General features: G+C 45.4%; 1 protein-coding gene across 2 annotated transcripts in view; it reads left to right on the top strand.

Annotated features, from left to right (window-relative positions):
- Positions 1-16,889, top strand: part of hhipl1 (HHIP-like 1) — a 32,099-nt gene extending 15,210 nt beyond the window's left edge. For both annotated transcript variants that reach the window (XM_069915735.1, XM_069915734.1), the window contains 6 exons: positions 2,352-2,680; positions 8,153-8,279; positions 10,710-10,855; positions 11,802-11,883; positions 13,484-13,566; positions 15,718-16,889. In XM_069915735.1, the coding sequence (XP_069771836.1) occupies positions 2,352-2,680; positions 8,153-8,279; positions 10,710-10,855; positions 11,802-11,883; positions 13,484-13,566; positions 15,718-16,298 (1,348 nt within the window). In that variant the 3' untranslated portion in view covers positions 16,299-16,889. The remainder of the gene's footprint in view (positions 1-2,351; positions 2,681-8,152; positions 8,280-10,709; positions 10,856-11,801; positions 11,884-13,483; positions 13,567-15,717) is intronic.
- The last annotated feature ends 4,053 nt before the right edge of the window (positions 16,890-20,942 follow it).

Raw genomic sequence — 20,942 nt, 5'->3', positions numbered from 1 at the left:
CAAAAATTCTTGCTTGCTGCAGCTACACAGATACATTTAATAACAATAAGCGTAAATTAAATTACAGGAGAAAAACCAAGTGATGCATAGAAAAGTTTAGATAAATATTCACCGTGGCTGTTAATTCAAAAAATGTGATGTTATGCATTAAAGCAGACAGATCTTTGGTGATCTGAAGTAGGGGTCTGGTTGAGGCAGGAAGGGGAGTTTCAAGAACCCTGGTTCCTCTATTGTCATGTTGTAAGTGAAGTAAAACCCTTGGTATCCAGCATCTAAGGGGAACGGTAGATGCCAGATAAGTGCATTTTCCGGTTGCTTGAGATTTACTTTTACAATGCCTGATTCATACACCTGCATTAAGAATAAACAGTTAAAAGACAAAAAATACTGCCCTGCACCTGCACTGAACAAACTTTGTTTGCGTTAATATATAAACTTTTAAGCATTTTACTTTACTTTGTCACATTCTTTTAAAACATGTAGCTGTCGCTGAATCTGCAGGTTCCTTTCCCTCCACGGAGCTGCCCGAAAGACAAACAAGAACATTATAGATAATTAACCCCCACCCACCCCACCCCTCCACCTCCCAAGTTTACAGATAAAGTTTCTGACTGGGGCGACCCTTACGAGGCAGGGATAGGAGACAGTCGCCCCAACTGTGACTGGTATCATCTCAGACGAGGCCATCGCTGTTTCACCCAACTTTATTCAAACAGCTGCTGGGAGCAAAGCCTGACCAAGGCCCTCCCTCTGCTGGCTGAATATCTGCTCCCATCTTCATCCAAAGGTTGATGTGCTACTTCAGAGAACAGTTACTTTTACAATTTTAAACTGACTTATTTTTTACCTTCTCTTTTATTCTTATTTATTTTAATTTTTATAATATATTTACTTCGATTTTTTTTGACAGTTACTTGAGGTTGCCAGTCATTTGAATTCTGGAAACCAGGGGTTTTACTGTACACAACTTCTGTTTGCCATAACGCACACCTAGAGGCACCATGAGCTCACCAATAAGAGAAAGAGAAGCAAAGAGAGTCCCCTCAGGGACACCAAGTGCCTGCAAATTCACCTACTGTGTCCTGAAACCTCTGACACCATAAAAGGATTTAACGTGAAAGTCGGTAGACCCCGTGGTTGGAGTAAAAGCTCAGAAATGCTGGAGAAATTCAGCAAGTCTCGCAGCGTCCGTGGGAGGCAAAGATTTGTAACCAACAATGCAGGCCTGAGCCCTTCATCATACCTTGACAAAGGCCTCAGGCCTGAAACGTTGGTTTTATATCTTTGCCTCCCACGGGAGCTGAGAGACTTGTTGAGTTTCTCCAGCATTTCAGAACCACAGCATCTGCAGGTTTTCTTGATAGATTTTGGACTGCTACTAAAAGGTTGGAGAAAGTGGCTGAGGTTTTGGGACTGCAGCCTAGCTGCGTGACAGATCAGATGCTAAGGATCAGAAGTCAAACAGGAAAGTCTGCAGACACTGCGGTTGAAGTAAAAACACGTGATGCTGGAGAAAATCAGCAGGTCAAACAGGGTCCTTTATGTAGCAAAGATAAAGATACAGAACTGACATTTTGGGCTTGAGTCTTTCATCGAGCAAAATGTCGGCAGGTGGCCAAGTCAGAATTTCAGAGTTCATTTTATTGTAACATAGTCAGGCATTAAAAATATACACGATATACTTCAACATTTGTCTGCCACAAGACAAAGAGTCTCCCTGAGCATTTTCCATTGCCCCTAGTAATGGGAGAAAGAGAGTCGCTGAGTGTTCGAGGATTCGCCTCCAGCGATTCCCGCGGCCTCTGCATCCGCACAGACCCCTGTCTGATCCATTGGCAGCACGAGCTCCAGATCCAAACCCCTGACATGATCAGGAAGCCTCCAGCGCCCGAGGCCCTTCTTGCCCTCAGCACCCTCTTGCCTCCTGGCTCTGATACCTGGTTCCCACGAGCCCGTCTCCAGCAACCCATGCGGGGCCTTCATTTGTTGAGCCCCTTGCTGGTCCGCTGCCGTGGTCACTGCCCTGTATGGTCATCTCCATTGGTTCTCCTTCTCATTTGAAGATGTTCTCACTTTCTGGTGCCCTGCATCGATCCACTGGTTCCCCAGTGACCGCAATCCCTTGTGGCCACTGCCAAACACAGGCGCTGCCATCTTGGGTGCAGACCTCCACAGTTGCAGGAATATACTTACAAATAATGTCTGCTCCTTTAAAGCCTGTACTCAGCCACCAACATTAGGACTGGGTGATTAAACCCTGCTCTCCCGGGTCCACTGCCATCACATCAGCCCCATGTTTTACATTGAACCCCATGTATGACAATAAACTCATTATCATTACCGTTATCTAGGTCATCCTTACTAGGGAAAGTGCTTCGGATTGACATCAACAACAACAACCGCGGCCCACTCTATCGCATCCCGCCGGATAACCCTTTTGTCCTGGATCCAAGTGCACGCCCCGAGGTTTACGCCTACGGAGTTCGGAATATGTGGCGGTGTTCCGTCGATCGCGGTGATCCTCTAACTAAAGGGGGCAAAGGAAGGATCTTCTGTGGAGATGTCGGTCAGAACAAGTTCGAGGAAGTGGACATCATCGAGAAGGGCAAAAACTATGGTTGGAAAGCAAGGGAAGGCTTTTCCTGTTATGACAAGGAACTCTGTGCAAATTCCTCCCTCAGTAAGAAACCTTTTTTTATATATATCTAATCTAAAATTGGCTTGCCTGTAAAAGCAGAGGGTAGTGGTGGACAGATAGTATTCTGCTTGGAGGCCAGTGACTAGTGGAGTTCTGCAGGGATCTGTTCTGGGACCCCTGCACTTTGTGAAATGGCCTAGATGAAGAAGCAGAAGGATGGGACAGTAAGTTTGTGGAAGAGACCAAGGTTGGAGGAGTTGTGGAGAGTGCAGAAGGTCATCGTAGGATACAGCAGGATATAGACAGGATGCTGAGTTGGGTGGAAAAGTGACAGGTAGAGTTCAATCCAGATAAGTGTGAGGAGATGCATTTTGGAAGGTCAATCCAGAAGGTTGAGAACAGGGTTAATGGTTGGATACTTAAATGTGTGAACGAACAGAGGGACTTTGGGGTCCAAACCATACATCCCTCAGGTTGATAGGACAGTTAAGAAGGCCTATGGTCTTCACTAGTCAGGGGATCGAGTTCAAGAGTGAGGTTGGAACTCTACAAATCTCTGGTGAGACCACACGTAGAGTATTGTGTTCAGTTCTGGTCACCTCATTATAGGAAGGATGTGGAAGCTGTGAAGAGGATCCAGACCAACCAGTGTGTTGCCTGGATTGGAAGATATGTCTTGTGAGGGCAAGGTTAGCAGAGCTGGGGACTTTTCTCTTTGGAGTGTAGAGGGATGAGAGAAGACTTAATAGAGGTCTACAAGATTATGAGAGGCATAGATAGGGTGGACATCCAGCACCTTTTTCCCAGGGTGGGAGTAGCCAACATGTGAGGTCAACTGTGCAAAGTGAAGGGAGGGAAGTTTAGGGGAGACATCAGAGGTAATTTATTTACACAGAGAGTTGCGGGGGCCTGGAATGCTTTGCCAGGGATGGTGGTGGAGATATATAAGAGACTCTCAGACAGGCACATGGATGAAAAACAAATTGAGGTGGGAAGGGATGTTTTTGTTTTGATAGGAATATATAGGTCAGCACAACATCATGGGCTGAAGGGCCTGTACTGTGCTGCAGTGTTCTATATTCTATCCCAATATATACTCTAATCTAAGTTCCCAATACCTGTTCAAATTGCGGTCAAGAGGTTTAAAACATCCATTAAACATCTGGATATAAAGCTTTGGTTAGGCCAGCCATTCTCAACCCACTTTCGGCCCCTTAGGACTCTGTTCAGTGGTTATGGGCCTCCTTCCCTGTGAAGTCATTACATTTTGGTTTCTTCCGTACATCTCTCCATCCGACAACAGAAAAAGAACATTTAAAATATTTATGAAAAGAAAAGCAAGGCTTTTGCGTAAAGGTTTTGTGCCCATCCCCCCTGTGGGGGGTGGGGTGGTGTAGAGGCCCTGTTGAGAATAGCTGGGTTAGGCCGCACTCGGAGTCTTGTGTGGAATTCTGGTCGCCCTGTTACAGGAAGGACGAGCAGGTTGTGGATTTGGACACAATTCTCCAAAATAAAAAACTGGTACATGGCAATCAAACAATTCAGCTCAGTGACTCTAAATTAAATCAGACAGGCCTCGCTAGTCTGATCCCACTGAATTTCTTTGGAAGTATTTGAAGTGTAAGCCAGGATCATGTCATACCCTTTCCCAAGAGACCTTCGAGCCTTAAGATTCATGCAGTGTGTACTCAACCACCAACATTAGGACCAGGTGGTTGAACCCTGCTCTCCCAGGTCCACTGCACACATCATCCACACTAATCCCACCTGCCTGCATTTGGCCCATATCCCTGTCTCCATCCAAATGTTTCTTAAAAATGTACTAGCCAATACCACCTCCTCACGCAGCCCATTCCACCCTCTATGTAGAAAAGTCACCCCTCAGATTCCTATTAAATCTCCCCCCTCACCTTTAGACCCATGTCCTCTGGTTACCAACTCCATAAGATGTTGTAGATAGCGAGGGTAGGCTGAGTGAGAAGTCTGAGCAAATGGGGGAAATTTTGAATGATTTCTTTGCCTCGGTATTCACTAGGGAAAAAAATGTTGAACCAGTTGAAGTAAAGAAAAATAGTGGGGAGGTCATGAAGCATATAAGGATAACCGAGGAGATAGTGATGGCTGTGTTAAAAAAGATAAAGGTGGATAAATCTCCCGGACCGGACAAAATATTCCCAAGGACACTCAGGGAGGCTAGTGGACAGTTAGTGGGGCCATTAACAGAGATATTTAGGATGTCACTGGCCACGGGGGTGGTACCAAAGGATTGGAGGGTGGTGCATGTGGTTCCGCTGTTTAAGAAAGGGTCCAAATGCAAACCTGGGAATTATAGGCCTGTAAGTCTGACGTTTTGTCAGGAATAGATCATGCTTGACAAACCTGATTGAGTTCTTCGAGGGGGTTACAAAAAAGGTTGATGAAGGGAAAGCTGTGGATGTTGTCTATTTGGACTTTAGTAAAGCTTTTGACAAAGTTCCCCACAGGAGGTTAGGAAAAAAGGTGGAGGCATTAGGTATAAATAAGGAGGTAGTGAAATGGATTCAGCAATGGTTGGATGGGAGGTGTCAGAGAGTAGTGGTAGAAAATTGTTTGTCCAATTGGAGGCCGGTGACTAGTGGAGTTCCTCAAGGATCGGTCCTGGGTCCACTATTGTTTGTTATATATATTAACGATCTGGAAGTAGGGGTGGAGAATTGGATAAGCAAGTTTGCGGATGATACAAAGATTGGTGGTGTTGTGGACAGTGAGGAAGATTACAGTAGATTAAAAGGTGATTTAGGAAGGCTGGAGGTGTGGGCTGAGAAATGGCTGATGGAATTTAATACAGATAAGTGTGAGGTGCTACATTTTGGAAAGGCAAATTTAAATAGGTCATATACATTAAATGGTAGACAATTGAGGAGTGCAGAGCAACAAAGGGATTTAGGAGTTGTGGTAAATAGTACCCTCAAGGCTGATACTCAGGTAGATGGTGTGGTGAAGAAGGCATTTGGAATGTTGGCCTTCATAAATCGGAGTATTGAATTCAAGAATAGGGAGGTTATGATGAAATTGTACAAGGCATTGGTGAGGCCAAATTTGGAGTACTGTGTACAGTTTTGGTCACCAAATTATAGGAAAGATATAAACAAAATAGAGAGAGTGTAGAGAAGGTTCACGAGAATGTTGACAGGATTTCAGGGTCTGAGTTACAGGGAAAGGTTGTGCAGACTGGGGCTTTTTTCTCTGGAGCGAGAAGATTGAGGGGGGACTTGATAGAGGTGTTTAAGATTTTAAAAGGGACAGACAGAGTAAATGTGGATAGGCTTTTTCAATTAAGAAAGGGGGAGATTCAAACTAGAGGACATGGTTTAAGATTGAAGGGGGAAAATTATAAGGGGAACATGAGGGGAAATTTCTTTACGCAGAGGATGGTGGGGATGTGGAATGAGCTTCCGACAGACGTGGTCGAGGCGAGATCATTGGTTACATTTAAGGAAAGACTGGATCGTTACATGGATAGGAGGGGACTAGAGGGGTATGGACCAGGGTACTGGTCAGTGGGACTAGGAGGGTGGGGATTTGCTACGGCATGGACTAGTAGGGCCGAACTGGCCTGTTCTGTGCTGTAAGTGGTTATATGGTTATATGTTATAAATAGGCCATTCAGCCCATCAAGACTTCATCATGAGCTGATCCATTTTCCCACTGCCCAGCCTTCTCCCCGTAACCTGGCTAATCAAGAACCAATTGATCAGTTAAAAAACCATGTATTGATTTTGAGATATAGAATTTTTGGCTCTATATGCAATTTTGTTACATGCCAAGAAAATGACATTTGAAAAAAAAGAACCAGTCGATCTCATTGATGACCGTAATATCGATATCAGTTACCAAGCAGCAGAAATAGGTAACTGGTTAGCTGAAATCTAGCTCGTCAGATTGATAGAAAGTGAGAAATGGGATCCCTCAGAGATCAATTCTCTGCCACAAGTTACATCAACCATTCAGCCTGTAGAACCTTTTGCAGATTTACGAGGAGTTGGGACCAAGGAGAGGTGCAAAAGTAAATGGAAGTGTTCCTCAATGATGGACACATCATAGGCGGAAAGAGTTTCAATAGATGGGTAAGATTCAAGATTCAAGGGGCGGCACAGTTGGCATCGCGGTTAGTGCAATGCCTTTACAGCGCCAGCGATCGGGACTAAGTTTCCAATCCCTCTGTAAGGAGTTTATACGTTCTCCCCGTGTCAGCGTAGGTTTTCCCCCGGGGGCTCTGGTTTCCTCCCACCGTTCGAAACGAACCGGGGGTGTAGGTTAATTGGGTGCAATTGGGCAGCACGGACTCGTGGACCGAAATGGCCTGTTACCGCGCTGTTTGTCTAAATTACAAAAAAAATGAGCAACGTTTCTACATCTACTCTATTCACGCCTTTCAACATTCGAAATGTTTCAATGACACCCCTCCACCTCCTCATTCTCCTAAATTCCAACGAGACCAGACTAAGAGCTGTCAAACGATCCTCATATGATACCCCTTTCATTCCTGGAATCATCCTTTTGAACCTCCTCATGTGCTAATCCCTTCATTCCAGGAACCATTCTCGTGAATCTTCTCTGAACTCTCTCCAACGCCAGCACATCCTTTCTTCAATGAGGAGTCCAAAATTGCTCAAAATCCTCCCTGTGAGGTCTCACCAGGGCCTGAAAAAGCCTCAACATCACATCCATGCTCTTAGATTCTATTCCTCTTTGGCTTCTTCACCCCCAACTCAACAAGCAAGTCTACCTTCTGGTTATCCTGCATAAAGACCCCCCAGGCCCCTTTGCATCTGCCCACTCCTCTCATTCCCAGTGGGTTAACTGATGCAGAGAACAAGTAATTGTGATTATCAGTGAAGCAGGAAGGGTCTACAGATGCTGGAGGCCAAGTGTAGATCATGAACATGCTGGAGAAACTCAGCAGGTCACACACCATCCACAGGAAGTGAAGGGTGGCCAACGTTTCAGGCCTGGGACCCTCACCAAGTAAAGGCAAAGAAAGGCAGGTTCTTCAATAAAAAGATGGAAGTTATTCTGAGAATGAATTGTAAAATGTTGACTGTGGGAAAGAGAGACTAAGCCACATTCCATTCTCTTGTTTATAATTCAACAAGGCTAGGGCTGATTATGAACTCCGTATTTGGCAAAGACAGTAAAAGACTATTAACTGTTGGGTAAGGGGCTCAGTCCTGCTTAACAAATCCCAAGAAACATGTACTGTTTGGTGAAAGTTTGCTTGAACGTTCTGGAAAACTGAAAGTTTATCTATATAAATATGTAACTTGTGAGCTAGGCGGTAGACTCTCTTGTGATGAGACTAGCTGCTTCTTACTGAAATGAGTTCTTATGCTTTGCAAAGTGAATTTTAAAATTCATGCTTGTTGATCAAGCAACTTCAGGTGTACTTTAACAATTCTCCAACAATGTGTACAGATAATTGTGCCAGGATATCCCAGCTGTCTAACCCATGATTCCACCTATCCCCCCTTACAGATGACATTCTGCCCATCTTTGCCTATCCTCACAGTGTTGGCAAGTCAATCACTGGGGGCTACATTTACAGGGGCTGCGAATCGCCCAATCTCAACGGACTCTATATATTCGGAGACTTCATGAGTGGGTAAGTCTCAAACAGCTGACATGCCTTCAAAAGGAGGTTAAGCCATAAATCACTTTGTCTACTGTGATATAGTGAAAAACTTTATCTTATATGCTCTCCCGGCAAGTCAACCTCTTGAGGTACAAATTAGAGGACATGGGTTAAGGGAGAAAAGGGAAAAGTTTACGGGAACCTTAAGTGGAACTTCTTCACGCGGAGAGGGTGAGGGGTGTGGAACGAGCTGCCCGCTGTAGTGGTGAATGTGGGCTCAATTTTAACGTTAAAGAAAAATTTGGTCATGTACATAAATGGGAGGGTTATAGAGGGATAAGGAATGAGTGGAGATCAGTGGGACTCTGGAGATTAATAGTTTGGTACAGACTAGAAGGGCTGAAAGGCCTTTTATTTGTGCTGTAATGTTCTATGGTTCTAGACAACTCAGCAGGTTGTGCAAGAGGGAAAACGTAGGGTCACAATAAAACAATTGCTGCCCTGGGAATATGTGTTGGCTGTCCACCCTACCTATACCCCTCGATTTTATATACCTCCAGTAAGTCTCCTTTCATCCTTTGTTATCTGATGGAGATGAGGGCTGTGGATCTCAGTCTCAGGGGATGGCGGAGGTTAGATAGTTGGAAATAATATCATAGGATACAAGAGCAGGGATGTGACGTTGAGCCTTTACAAGGCACTGGTGAGGCCTCATTTGGAGGACGTGCTACAGTTTTGGACTCCTTATTTAAGGAAGGATGTGCTGGCATTGGAGAGAGTTCAGAGAAGATTCACGAGAATTATTCCTGGAATGAAGGGATTAGCACATGAGGCTCTTGGTCTGCACTCCTTGAGGTCAGAAGAATGAGGGAAACCTTATGGAAGCATTTTGAATAATGAAAGGCCTGGACAGAGTAGACATGGCAAAGTTGTTTCCCATGGTAGGGGAGTTGAGGGCAAGAGGGCCCAAGTTCAGGATTGAAGGGTGGCCATTTAAAGCAAAGTGCGGAGGAATTTCTTTAGCCAGAGAGTGGAGAACCTCTGGAATTTGCTACCACGGGCAGCTGTAGAGGTCAGGTCATTAGGGGTACTGATATAACCTGAATTGTCAGAAGGAGAAGGCCGGGGAGTGGGGCTGAGTGGGGGGATGAATCAGCTCATGGTGGAATGTTGGACATGTAACAGGTTTGCATCGGGTGTAGAAGAAGAGACGACTCATGCAGTTCTTTTCCAGCTTTTATTTGCTCCCTTTAAAAGATAAAACAACACAACCATCATCGTCTTCTGGGTTTTCTTCTTTGTTTACCCCTTTGTTCCCTCAGCAGGGTAACATCAGTGAGTCCATCCCATCCATCCTTTTCCTCAACTACACACAAATACTTTAACATTTCACTATGTACTCAACTCTGTTGTTACGGGGCCAGAGGACCCCAGAACCCAGCAGCAATAGAAATTCACCAAGACAAATGGTTACTTCAACAAATGTTGCTTTTAATTATCTTTAATCATGAAAACAGGATCAAACTTTAACTTATTACTATGAACTTAACCCCCTTCTAGTTCTAAGCGCACGTGTATGTAATGTGTATATGTTCAGGAAAGTTCTTTAATAGTCCAATCATTCACTTCTCCAAGTTCACCAGTATCAGGCAGTTCTTATACTGTGCACAGAATTCAACATTTATTAATTTTTACCAGGCTCTGGTGTTTAAAAGTAATTGGTTACAGCTCAGGAAGGTTTTTGTTGGTTTCAGAGAGAGATTTGTTGCTTGTTGGATGCACACAAACTGATTCCCTCCAATCAGCCACTTCAGTGTCTTGTGAAGAAAGTTGCCCCCTCATGGGTTTTCCAAATGATAACCTCTTCTTCCAGGTCACCACCGAGTTCCTCTTGTTTCCCTTATTTCAGGAGAAATACTCTAGCCAGCTATTTCCTCTTGTAAGGACTACAAGGGTTTTAATTTTGCACCTCTCACCACCGGAGTCATCATCCTCTGGGATTTCTTCCTTTTATCCCTTTTCCTCCTAAGCATGCAAAATGACAGAATTTACACTGTGAAATCTCAGCAGAGCTACGTTGATCTCATGACCAGCACATGGTGAAGGAGTCAAAACACCAATAAGTTAAAAAAACCTTACATTAATGGTTAAAACAATATAAAACCAACTGTAGAGCAAAACAGCATCAGTAATGAACAATATACATTAAGATTGATGACATAACCAATTCATCTTTCAAGGAAAGCATTTAAAATAGCCCAGTAGCAATCTTCTCCTCCACTTACCCTTAGCAAGGTAACAGCAGTATGTGAGAACAGAGCTGGGTGGATTGGGTCCTCGATGATTGCTGCTGCTCTCCAACGGTAGCGTTCCCTGGAGGTGTTCTTGGTGGTGGGGAGGATTTTCCCCGTGATGTCCTGGGCTGTGTCCATACACTCATCATTCCCCTGGTCATTGCAGCCGTCTCATGGCCTTGACTGAGGATTCCAGAACCGGGATGTGGGACCATCACAAGATCTGCATGGGCAAGGGTCAAACATGCTCTTTCCCAGGATTACGGAATCACTACCACCGGTACATCATCTCCTTCGCTGAGGATGAAGGAGGTAACTCTTGCTGGCTTCAGATCCCAATCCCTGCAGTCTCCAATTCTCTCTCCCACCCACCTGATCACCTTTTAACATTCAAGATTCAAGGTTCCTTTATTGTCATGTAATAGTACAGAACATGTAATTTTACAGGAAGTTGTCTTCTTCCCGCCATAAGGTAAAGAGTTGCCAACAGTGTCACCTGGAGCCCCTTACAGTATGAGAGAAAGAGAAGCAAAAGAGAGTCCCTTCAGAGACACTGAGTGTCTGTGGATTCGCCTTCCGCAGCCTCTGTAGCTGCACAGACTCCTTTTCAGTCCATCAGCCACCCTGGGCTCCAGATCCAAACCTCCGACATGATCAGGGAGCCTCTGACGCCCAAGGCCCTTCAGGAGCCATTGTTGTCCTCAGCGCCCACTTCCGATACCTGGTTCCCACAAGCCAGACTCCTGCAGCCCACATGGGGTCCCCCGACCACAAGTCACCTGCAGCCTGCGGTGGTCCCTCAGCCACTGAGCCCCTCGCTGGCTCGCTGCCATAGTCACCGACCTGTAGGTCCCAAGGGCGATATTGGACAGGAGAAGCAGCAGAGGAGGTTCACCAGGACCTTGCCGGGGTGGGGGGCAGGAAGTGGGGGGGTAGGGAGTTGTTAGATGCGGAAATTGGATCAGCTGGGGACGCAGGAGATGCTGGAATCTGGCACGACACTCAATCTGTTGGAGGTCAAGCAGCATCAGTGGGGGAAAAGGAACGGTCGATGTTTTGGGCCGGAGCTCGTCATCAAAATCCAAAATGCCAACCATTCTTTTTCTCCGACTGAGTAAGTTGCCTGTTTTGTTACGCAAATAACAACAATAAGCTGACACCTTATTTTCACATGGACATGACGCAGTTAGGTTGGGGTGCTAGGTCTGTTCACCCCTCCTGCGGATGAACTGTAGTCATGCCTGCCTCTTGTCCACAGGAGAATTGTATTTCCTGTCCACACGGATACCGACCTCCACGTCTCCCACTGGAGTGCTTTACAAAATAGTCGACCCTTCACGGTAAGCCACAATATTAGCAAGTGGGTACTGGGGATCTGCGGGTCAATCTTGTCATCGACACACCCAAGGATTCTGCTTCATGCTCTGTGTGTGTGTGTGTGTGTGTATGTGTGTGTGTGTGTGTGTGTGTGTCCAGGACAGCAGCCTCTTTCATCTCGAGGCTGTAACTGCAGAGTGAAACACGAAAGTCTGCAGACACTGTGATTGTAGTAAAAAACACAGAGAAGCTGGAGGAACTCGGCATTTGCAGCGTCTATAGGAAATAAAGATAGAGAACCCTAGAACATTACAGCACAGAAACAGGCCCCTTCGGCCCTTCTAGTCTGTGCCAAACCATTTTTTTGCCTAGTCCATAGCCCTTCATCCCTCTCCCATCCTGTACTTGTCCAAATTCTTATTAAATTAAGCCCACAATCACCACCTCAGCTGGCAGCTTGTTCCATATTCACAGCACCCTCTGTGAGAAGAAATTCCCTCCAAATGTCCCCTTTCACCCTTAACCCATGTCCTCCGGTTTGTATCTCACCCACCCTTAGTGGAAAAAGCTGACCTACATTTACTCTGTCTCCCCCCCCTCATCATTTTAAACACCTCGATCAAATCTCCCTTCATTCTTCTACACTCCAGGGAATAAAGTCGTAACCTGTTTAACCTTTCCCTGTAACTCAGGTCCTGAAGTCTGGGCAACATCCTAGTAAATCTTCTCTGCACTCTTTCTATCTTATTGATATCTTTCCTGTAGTTCAGTGATCAAAACTGCACACAATTCTCCAAATTTGGCCTCACCAAACTCCTGTACTCAATACCTTGATTTATGAGGTCAAGATCCCAAAAGCTCTCTTTACAATCCTACCCACCTGTGATGCCACTTTCGGGGAATTATGTACCTGTATTCCCAGATCCCTCTGTTCTACCTCACTCCTCAGTTCCCCACCATTCATCGTATACGTCCTTTCTTAGTTTCTCCTTCTAAAATCAACCACCTCACACTTGTCTGTATTAAATTCCATCGGCCATTTTTCAGCCCATTTTTCCAGCTGATCCAGATCCCTCTGTAAGTTTTGAGAACCTTTCTCACTGTCCACAACATCTCCAATCTTAGTGTCATCTGCAAATTTGCTGACCCAATTTACCACATTGATATAGACGACAAACAACAATTGTCCCAGCACCAATCCCTGAGGCACACCACTAATCACAGACCTCCAGTCTGGGAAGTAGTCATCCACCACTACTCTCTGGCTTCTCCCATCCAGCCATTGTCCAATCCAGTCCACTACTTCATGAACTTTCCTGACTCGCCAGCGATCGGGAACGGGGTTGGAATCCCGCGCTGTCTATAAGTATGTTCTCCCCGTGTCTGCGTGGGTTTTTCCCGGGGACTCCGCTTTCCTCCCACCGCTCGAAATGTACAGGGATTGTTGGTCAATTGGGTGTAATTGGGCGACATGGGCTCATGAGCCAGAAGGACCTGTTATCTGTAAAAAATTGAAAAGTACTGGAAAGACAGTAGGTCTCTGGAGAGAGAATGATGAGAAGTTTGAGTCATTTCTGGAAGAAAGGAATCACTTCAATCTTTGTTTTGCACCCACCTCCCCAGGAGAGCACCGCCCCGGAAATGTCACCACACCCCACTGCCTGTGAAAGTGAAAAGTCGCCTGATCAACTTTGTGGCCAGGCCAAGTAAGTGCGTTACTTTTAGCAAGTTAACTACCACATAGCCTGTGAATCTGACCAGTTGCTCTCAATAGCATCTCGCTCGAGCTGAATTAGATTATTTAGGGTCATGTACAGTGAGATACAGTGAAAAGCTTTGTTTTGTGCACTATCCAGGCAGTTCAGCCCATACCTAGAACAACAGTTGTCCAAGAAGAAAGCATGGTATTACAAAGGCACAGCAGTGCAGGGTATAGAGTTAAAAAGGAAGGTAGAGTTAAATAGTGCAAAGTGTTACAGTAATGGCAGGTCCGTTTTAACGTCTGATAACAGCCTGAAAGAAACTCCTTGAAGCTGGGGGTATGTTTACAAATTCGCCTGGCTTCTGTGGGGAGAGGAGAGAGTGTCTGGGATGGGACGAGCCTTTTAATGTGTTGGCTGCTTTCCTAAGATAGTGAGAGGTCTGAGATGGGCACTGACAGAAGTGGTGGTTGGGGAGGAGGGGTGGTGGTGGCGGTGAGATGGTTTGCGCTCTGCAGTTTCCTACAGTCTTGGCCAGAGCCGTTCTCGTCCCACGAAGGGATGATCCGGTCAGGGAACTTTCCACAAGGTCAGACTGACTAGTGACATTGGCGTCACTTTACGTGTGAGACAATTTATGCACAGCTCATTAATATATCAACTCAATGTAACTCTGGGAAAACCCAGAGCTCCCAGGGGTGAACACACAGACTTCACTTGAGGTGGGGATCGAACCAGTGTGCCTGGCATTGTGAGGCAGTATCTCTAACCACTCTGCTCTAAGGCAATGCCACTGCCTTGAGGTGTTTCTGACTGAGTATTTGTTGGCCAATACCATCTGTTTCAGGTGAGGGGAGGAAAGTTTCAGGGAGACGTCAGAGATCAATTCTTTACACAGAGAGTTGTGGGTGCCTGGAATGTATTGCCTGGGGTGGTGGTGGAGGTTCGGTAGGGGTATGTAAAAGACTCTTAGACAGGTGCATGGATGAATAGAAAACAGAGGTGGGGAAGGTCAGATTTCAGATTTATTGTCAGAGTACATACGTGACATAGGTCGGCATCACATCATGGGCCGAAGGGCCTGTACTGTGCTATAATATATACAGGAAGGATATCGATGCTATGGAAAGAGTGCAAAGGAGATTTGCCAGGACGTTGCCGGGATTGGAGAGGTTGACAGAGTGTGGGATTTTTGTTTGGAGTGACGAAGGATGAGGGGAGACTTTGAGAGGCTTGGAGACCCGGCACCATTTTCCTGCGTGACAGTAGCAAACACTAAAGGATATCAGTTTAAGGTGAATGGAGGAAAGTTTAGGTGTGATGTCAGAAGTACATTTATTTTTACACAGGGAGTGGTGGGGGCCTGAAAGGTGATGGAGGCTGGAACAATAGGGGCATTTAAACAGTTGGCGTAGCGGTTAGCGCAACACCGTTTCAGCGCCAGCGATCGGGAATGGGGTTGGAATCCCACGCTGTCTGTAAAGAGTTTGTAGGTTCTCCCCGTGTCTGCGTGGGTTTCCCCCCCGGGGTTTCCTCCCACCGTTTGAAACGTACCGGGGTGTAGGTCATTTGGGTGTAATTGGGCAGAACAGACTCATGGGAAAAATGTGTGTCTAAATTTAAAAGCTAAATTCAAAAACTCTTAGACAAACACATGGATGTGAGAAAATGAATGGGTTATGGGGGTGAGGTAGGGAAGGGTTAGAGATTCAGTGGTTCTCAACCTTTTTCTTTCCACTCACATCCCACTTTAAGTAATCCCTAGGCCATCGGTGCTCTGTGATGAGTAAGGGATTGCTTAAGGTGGGATGTAAGTGAGAAGAAAAAGGTTGAAAAGCACTGTTTTAATCGTACTTTATTGACTCGTTATGTGCACGGTTTCAGAACTCCCAAGGAAATGGGCCAATAACAATTTTTCTCAAACAAAATATTTCAGTAACAATTGGAATTCAGAGCAGTGATTCTCAACTTTCGTTTCCCACTCACGTCCCACCTTAAGCAACCCCTGACTCATCACTGAGCACTGAAGGCCTAGGGATTCCTTAAGGTGGGATGTGAGCAGAGAGAGAAAGGTTGAGAACCCCTGGTTTAGATTGTACAGAGGGCCGATACTGGGCTGTCTAATGTTCTCCGACACTTATTTAAATGGTGTTACAGGGCAGCCACACCGTCCCAGGAAAAAGCTGGTGAGGAACACGTCGAGAGGAGGGAAACTTCGTGGGCTGAGTGGGGAGAACAGCCCCGACTGGCTTCAGGAGCTCCTCAAAGCCTTGGAGAAGTTGCAGACAGGATTAGACGTTGCTCCTGATCCACCAACAGGAACCTCCCCATCTAGGACAACCAAACGCGGCAACAACACAGGCAGCGGGCAAGGCCCCTGCAACCCCCCGCTGGTACAGGTGCCCACCAACGGGGCAGTGCGGCTGATGGAGGAGTCGGGGCAAGAGGACCGGGGCACAGTGGAAGTGTACGTGGATGGGGTGTGGGGTTCAGTGTGTGACGACCTGTGGGACAAGAAAGCGGCGGCCGTAGTGTGTCGCCAGCTGGGGTTCTCCCTGGCGGTCAGGGCATTGCGGAGGGCCGCCCTCGGGGAGGGCCGTGGGCCTGTCCTTCTAGACGACGTGCAGTGCCAAGGCCAGGAGGACAACCTCCTGCAGTGTAGCCACTCCAAAATTGGGGAAACCAACTGCTCGCACCGCGAAGATGCCGGGGTGGTTTGTGGGTACTCCCAATCTTAAATAACGGCAGGTACTCCCAGTGATCAGGTCGTGTCGACACACACCTGGGGAGATCAACCACATCTGGGAGACCAGTCACACCACAACTGAGATACTTCAATTACACTACATCTGGGACAACTCAGATGTACTGATGTTCGATTTTTTTAAAATCAAACCACAACTGTGGGGGACTCGAACATCACATTGGGGGTTCCGATCACACCACATCTAGGGGTGCCAATAACAACACATCTGGGATGGGGGGACCTCAGACACAGCACATCCGGACTGCACAGTTGGCATAGCAGTAAAACGCCTTTACAGTGCCAGTGATCGGCTCCAGCAGTTCAAGTCCCGCGCTGTCTGTAAGAAATTGTCCAATCTCCTCGTGCCTGAGTGGGTTTTACCCGGGGGCTCCGGTTTCCTCCCACCGTTCGAAATGTTCTGGGGGTGGGTGTAGGTTAATTGGGTGTAATTAGGTGCCAAGGACTCGTGGGCCGAAATGGCCTGTTACCGTGCTGTATATCGAAATTTAAAATTATAAACACAATTTTTTTTAAAACTAAATATCTGGGAGAACTAAATAAAAATGGCCTATGTCTCTCATAATCATGGACCTGCCTAAATGTCTTTTAAATGTCAAAATTATTCTGGTGTCTGGAAGCTCATTCCATAGAACCACCACACTCGGTGTGGAATGAAACAGGAAAATCTGTAGACATGGGTTGAAATAAAAGCACAATACTGGAGAAACCCAGGTCAAGCAGTGTACGCTACAACTCCAATTCTCCAAAATCCTCAGTTATCGGAAATGTTAAAAAATTTCTGATAAATGAGGAGATCCGAAACAAATCAGAAATCCTCATTTCTCTAAAATGTTTTCAGAGCTGAGCTGATTGGAGACCTCGGGATCCCGGAACGAGAGGGGCCTCAGTGGGGAGGTGTCAGTGATCGGCCAGCATTTTTAAAAGGCTTCCCTTGTTGTTTGTTGTTGTTTAAACATTGTCCACATAATTTGCTGTTGCTACTGGGCTGTTTTTAAAAGATCACCAGTTCTCTGAAAAAATCTGTTTGTCCGACATAGGGCCAATCCCAACCATTTTGGATAATGGAGTTCCACTGCGCGTATAGAGCCGAGATAAAGACACATAACCAACGTTTTGGGCTTGAGCCCTTCATCAAGGTCTGAGCAGAATGTTTGCAGGCACCTGAATAAAAAGGGGAAGGGAGAGGAGGACAGATGAGCAAGGTGGACTGAGCCAGCCCTTGATTGCCCTAGAGAAGATGGTGGGGAGCTGCCTTCCTGAAGCCCTGCAGTCATTGAGGTGAGAGTTTCCCCCACGGGGCTGTCAGGAATGGAGTACCAGGATATTGACCCAACAGAGGGGGAGGAACGGCGAAATGTTTCTGATAGTGTGTGTGGTTTGGAGGGAGTTTCCAGGTGGAGATGTCCTCGGGCTTTTTCTCCCTTAACCTGGTGGAAAAGTGGATTTGGAAGGTTCTTCCTAAGGAGTCGTGGTGAGTCACTGCAGTGCTTCCTGTAGACGGAACACACTGCTCCCACTGCGTGTGGGTGGGGGTGATGAAGAGTTGTAGATGGGAGTGGGGGGTTGTGAATGGGAGGAGGGGGTGAGGATGAGGGTGGGGGGAGTGAGTGGAGTGGTGTGGACGGGAGTGGAGGGGTATAGACAGGGGGTGGGGAGGGTGTGAGGAGAGTGTGGACGGGGGTGGAGGACAGAGTGGAGGAGTGTTAACAGGGGGAGGGTAAGTGTGTGAGGGGGTGTAGACAGGGGTAAGTGAGTGCATAAGGGGGTGTTAATGGGGGTTGGGGAGTAAGTGAAGGATGTGGATGGGGTGGGGAGTGAGTGAAGGGGTGTGAATGGTGATGGGGTGGACGGGGGTTGGGAGAGTGAGTGAGGGTATGGGGATGGTAATTGGGAGGGGGTGTAGATGGGGTGGGGAGGGGGGTGAGGGCATGTGGATGGGGGTGGGGGAGGGTGTGAGGGGGTGTGGATGGAGGGGTGTGAGGGTATGTGGATGGGGGGGGGGGTCTATCAAACTGTGTTGAGCTTCTTGAGTGTTGTTGTGGCTGTCCCCACCCAGACGGTCAAGACCAGGGAAGAGTGTTCCCCCAAAATTTCACAGAATTAAATCTAAACGTACTATTTACACAGTTGGAAATATGCAGTAAACTGTATCAATACAGCCCTGTAGTCAGACACACTTGATATTTTCAAATTAAATCCTTGTTACTATTTACCACGTCCTCCATGAAGAGATGAGTTACTACAGGATTCATGTTAAGTGCGTTGTCATCTGATTGTACAAGTACAACCCCACAAAACAGTGCTCTCCGGTCCTCGGTGTAAACACACAGACACACAACCAGACATAACACACATACAGACACGTATTACATATGCAGGACAAATATTTCATCTATAAATGCAAATACATAAATATTGTTTCATGAATATGAGAGCCTCGAGTGGTCAGTGTGAGCAGTTCTATTTGTCGGTCAACGTTCTCACTGCCTGTAGGAAGAAGCTCTCCCTCGGCCTGGTGGTCCTGCCTCTGATCCTCCTGGATCTCTTCCTTGACGTGAGCAGCTGAAAGATGCCGTGTGCTGGGTGGAAGGGGTCCTCAATGATTTTGTGCATCCCCCTCAGACAACGATGTAGATCATGTCAATAGGGGTGGGGGAAGGGAGACTCCAGTGAATTGACCTCCAATCCGCTTCTCTGCAACAACCATACCCACACTGTGATGCAACCGGCCAGGATGTTCTCGTTAGAGCTCCTGTAGAAGGTTGACATAATGGTGGTCGGTAGCCTTGCCAGCTTCAGTCTTCTCAGGAAGTGCCATCGCTGTTGCATCTTCCTGAACAGTGAGAAGATGTCACTAGTTAAGTAAACTCCATGGAACTTGCTCTCCACTCTCTCTATTAGAGAGTTGTTTTTTTAAAATTTTTTTTATTTTTCGCACTATAAACCACATTGATCAAGATACATACATTTTCCTTTTCAAATATATACAGTGTCGTTTTCTCCCCCCCCCTTCCCATCCCACCCTCCCTACCACCCCTCCCATTCATTTAAAGTTCAGAATCTAAGATACATTAAACCCGTCAAACAATGTTGTCACTCAATAAAAATAAACAAGAATTTCCACTGAATCAGTTCATTTCGTTCCCTTCTCCTTCTGTCATTTTAGGTGGTAGATGTCCCCGGTAGGTTTTCTCTATTGTGTTTCATGTATGGCTCCCATATTTGTTCAAATATTGTAATATTATTTCTTAAATTATATGTTATTTTTTCTAATGGAATACATTTATTCATTTCTATATACCATTGTTGTATTCTCAAGTTATCTTCTAATTTCCAGGCTGACATAATACATTTTTTTTGCTACAGCTAGGGCTATCCTAACAAATCTTTTTTGTGCACCATCCAAATCAAGTCCAAATTCTTTGTTTCTTATGTTACTTAGGAGGAAGATCTCTGGGTTTTTTGGTATATTGCTTTTTGTGATTTTATTTAATATCTGGTTTAGATCTTCCCAAAATTTTTCTACTTTTTCACATGTCCAGATTGCATGAATTGTTGTTCCCATTTCCTTTTTACAGCGAAAACATCTGTCAGATACTGTTGGATCCCATTTATTTAACTTTTGAGGTGTGATGTATAACCTGTGTATCCAGTTATATTGTATCATACGTAACCTCGTATTTATTGTATTTCTCATAGTTCCTGAGCATAACTTCTCCCATGTTTCCTTCTTTATCTTTATGTTTAGATCTTGTTCCCATTTTTGTTTAGTTTTACCATTTGTTTCCTCGTTCTCCTTTTCTTGTAGTTTAATATACATATTTGTTATAAATTTTTTGATTATCATTGTGTCTGTAATCACATATTCAAAATTACTTCCCTCTGGTAACCTCAGACTGCTTCCCAATTTGTCCTTCAAGTAGGTTTTCAGTTGGTAGTATGCGAACACTGTATCGTGAGTTATATTATATTTATCCTTCATTTGTTCAAAGGATAATAAGTTATTTCCCGAAAAGCAATTTTCTATTCTTTTGATCCCTTTTTTCTCCCATTCTCTAAAGGAAAGGTTATCTATTGTAAAAGGGATTAGCTGATTTTGTGTCAGTATTAGTTTTGGTACCAATTTTTCATCCCATTTATATAATATATGTTCGGGTACCTTCTCCCCTATTTTATCTAGTTCTAATCTAGTCCAATCTGGCTTTTCCCTTGTTTGATAAAAATCTGATAGGTATCTTAATTGTGCGGCTCTGTAATAATTTTTAAAGTTTGGCAGTTGTAAGCCTCCTTGTTTATACCATTCTGTTAATTTATCTAGTACTATCCTCGGTTTCCCCCCTTTCCATAAAAATTTCCCTATTATTTTCTTTAACTCCTTGAAGAATTTCTCCGTCACATGTATTGGCAATGCCTGAAATAGGTATTGTATCCTTGGGAAAATGTTCATTTTAATACAGTTTATCCTTCCTATTCGTGTTAGTGGTAAGTCTTTCCAATGATCTAAGTCCTCCTGTAATTTTTTCATTAGTGGATAATAATTGAGTTTATATAGATGGCCGAGGTTTTTATTTATTTGTATACCTAGGTATTGCATTGCTTGCGTTTGCCATCTGAA

The sequence above is a fragment of the Narcine bancroftii genome, chromosome 2, assembly GCF_036971445.1.
Source record: "Narcine bancroftii isolate sNarBan1 chromosome 2, sNarBan1.hap1, whole genome shotgun sequence".
NCBI lineage: Eukaryota > Metazoa > Chordata > Chondrichthyes > Torpediniformes > Narcinidae > Narcine > Narcine bancroftii.
Note: the sequence above shows the minus strand (reverse complement) of the source record. Positions and strands in the feature narration are given on the sequence as shown.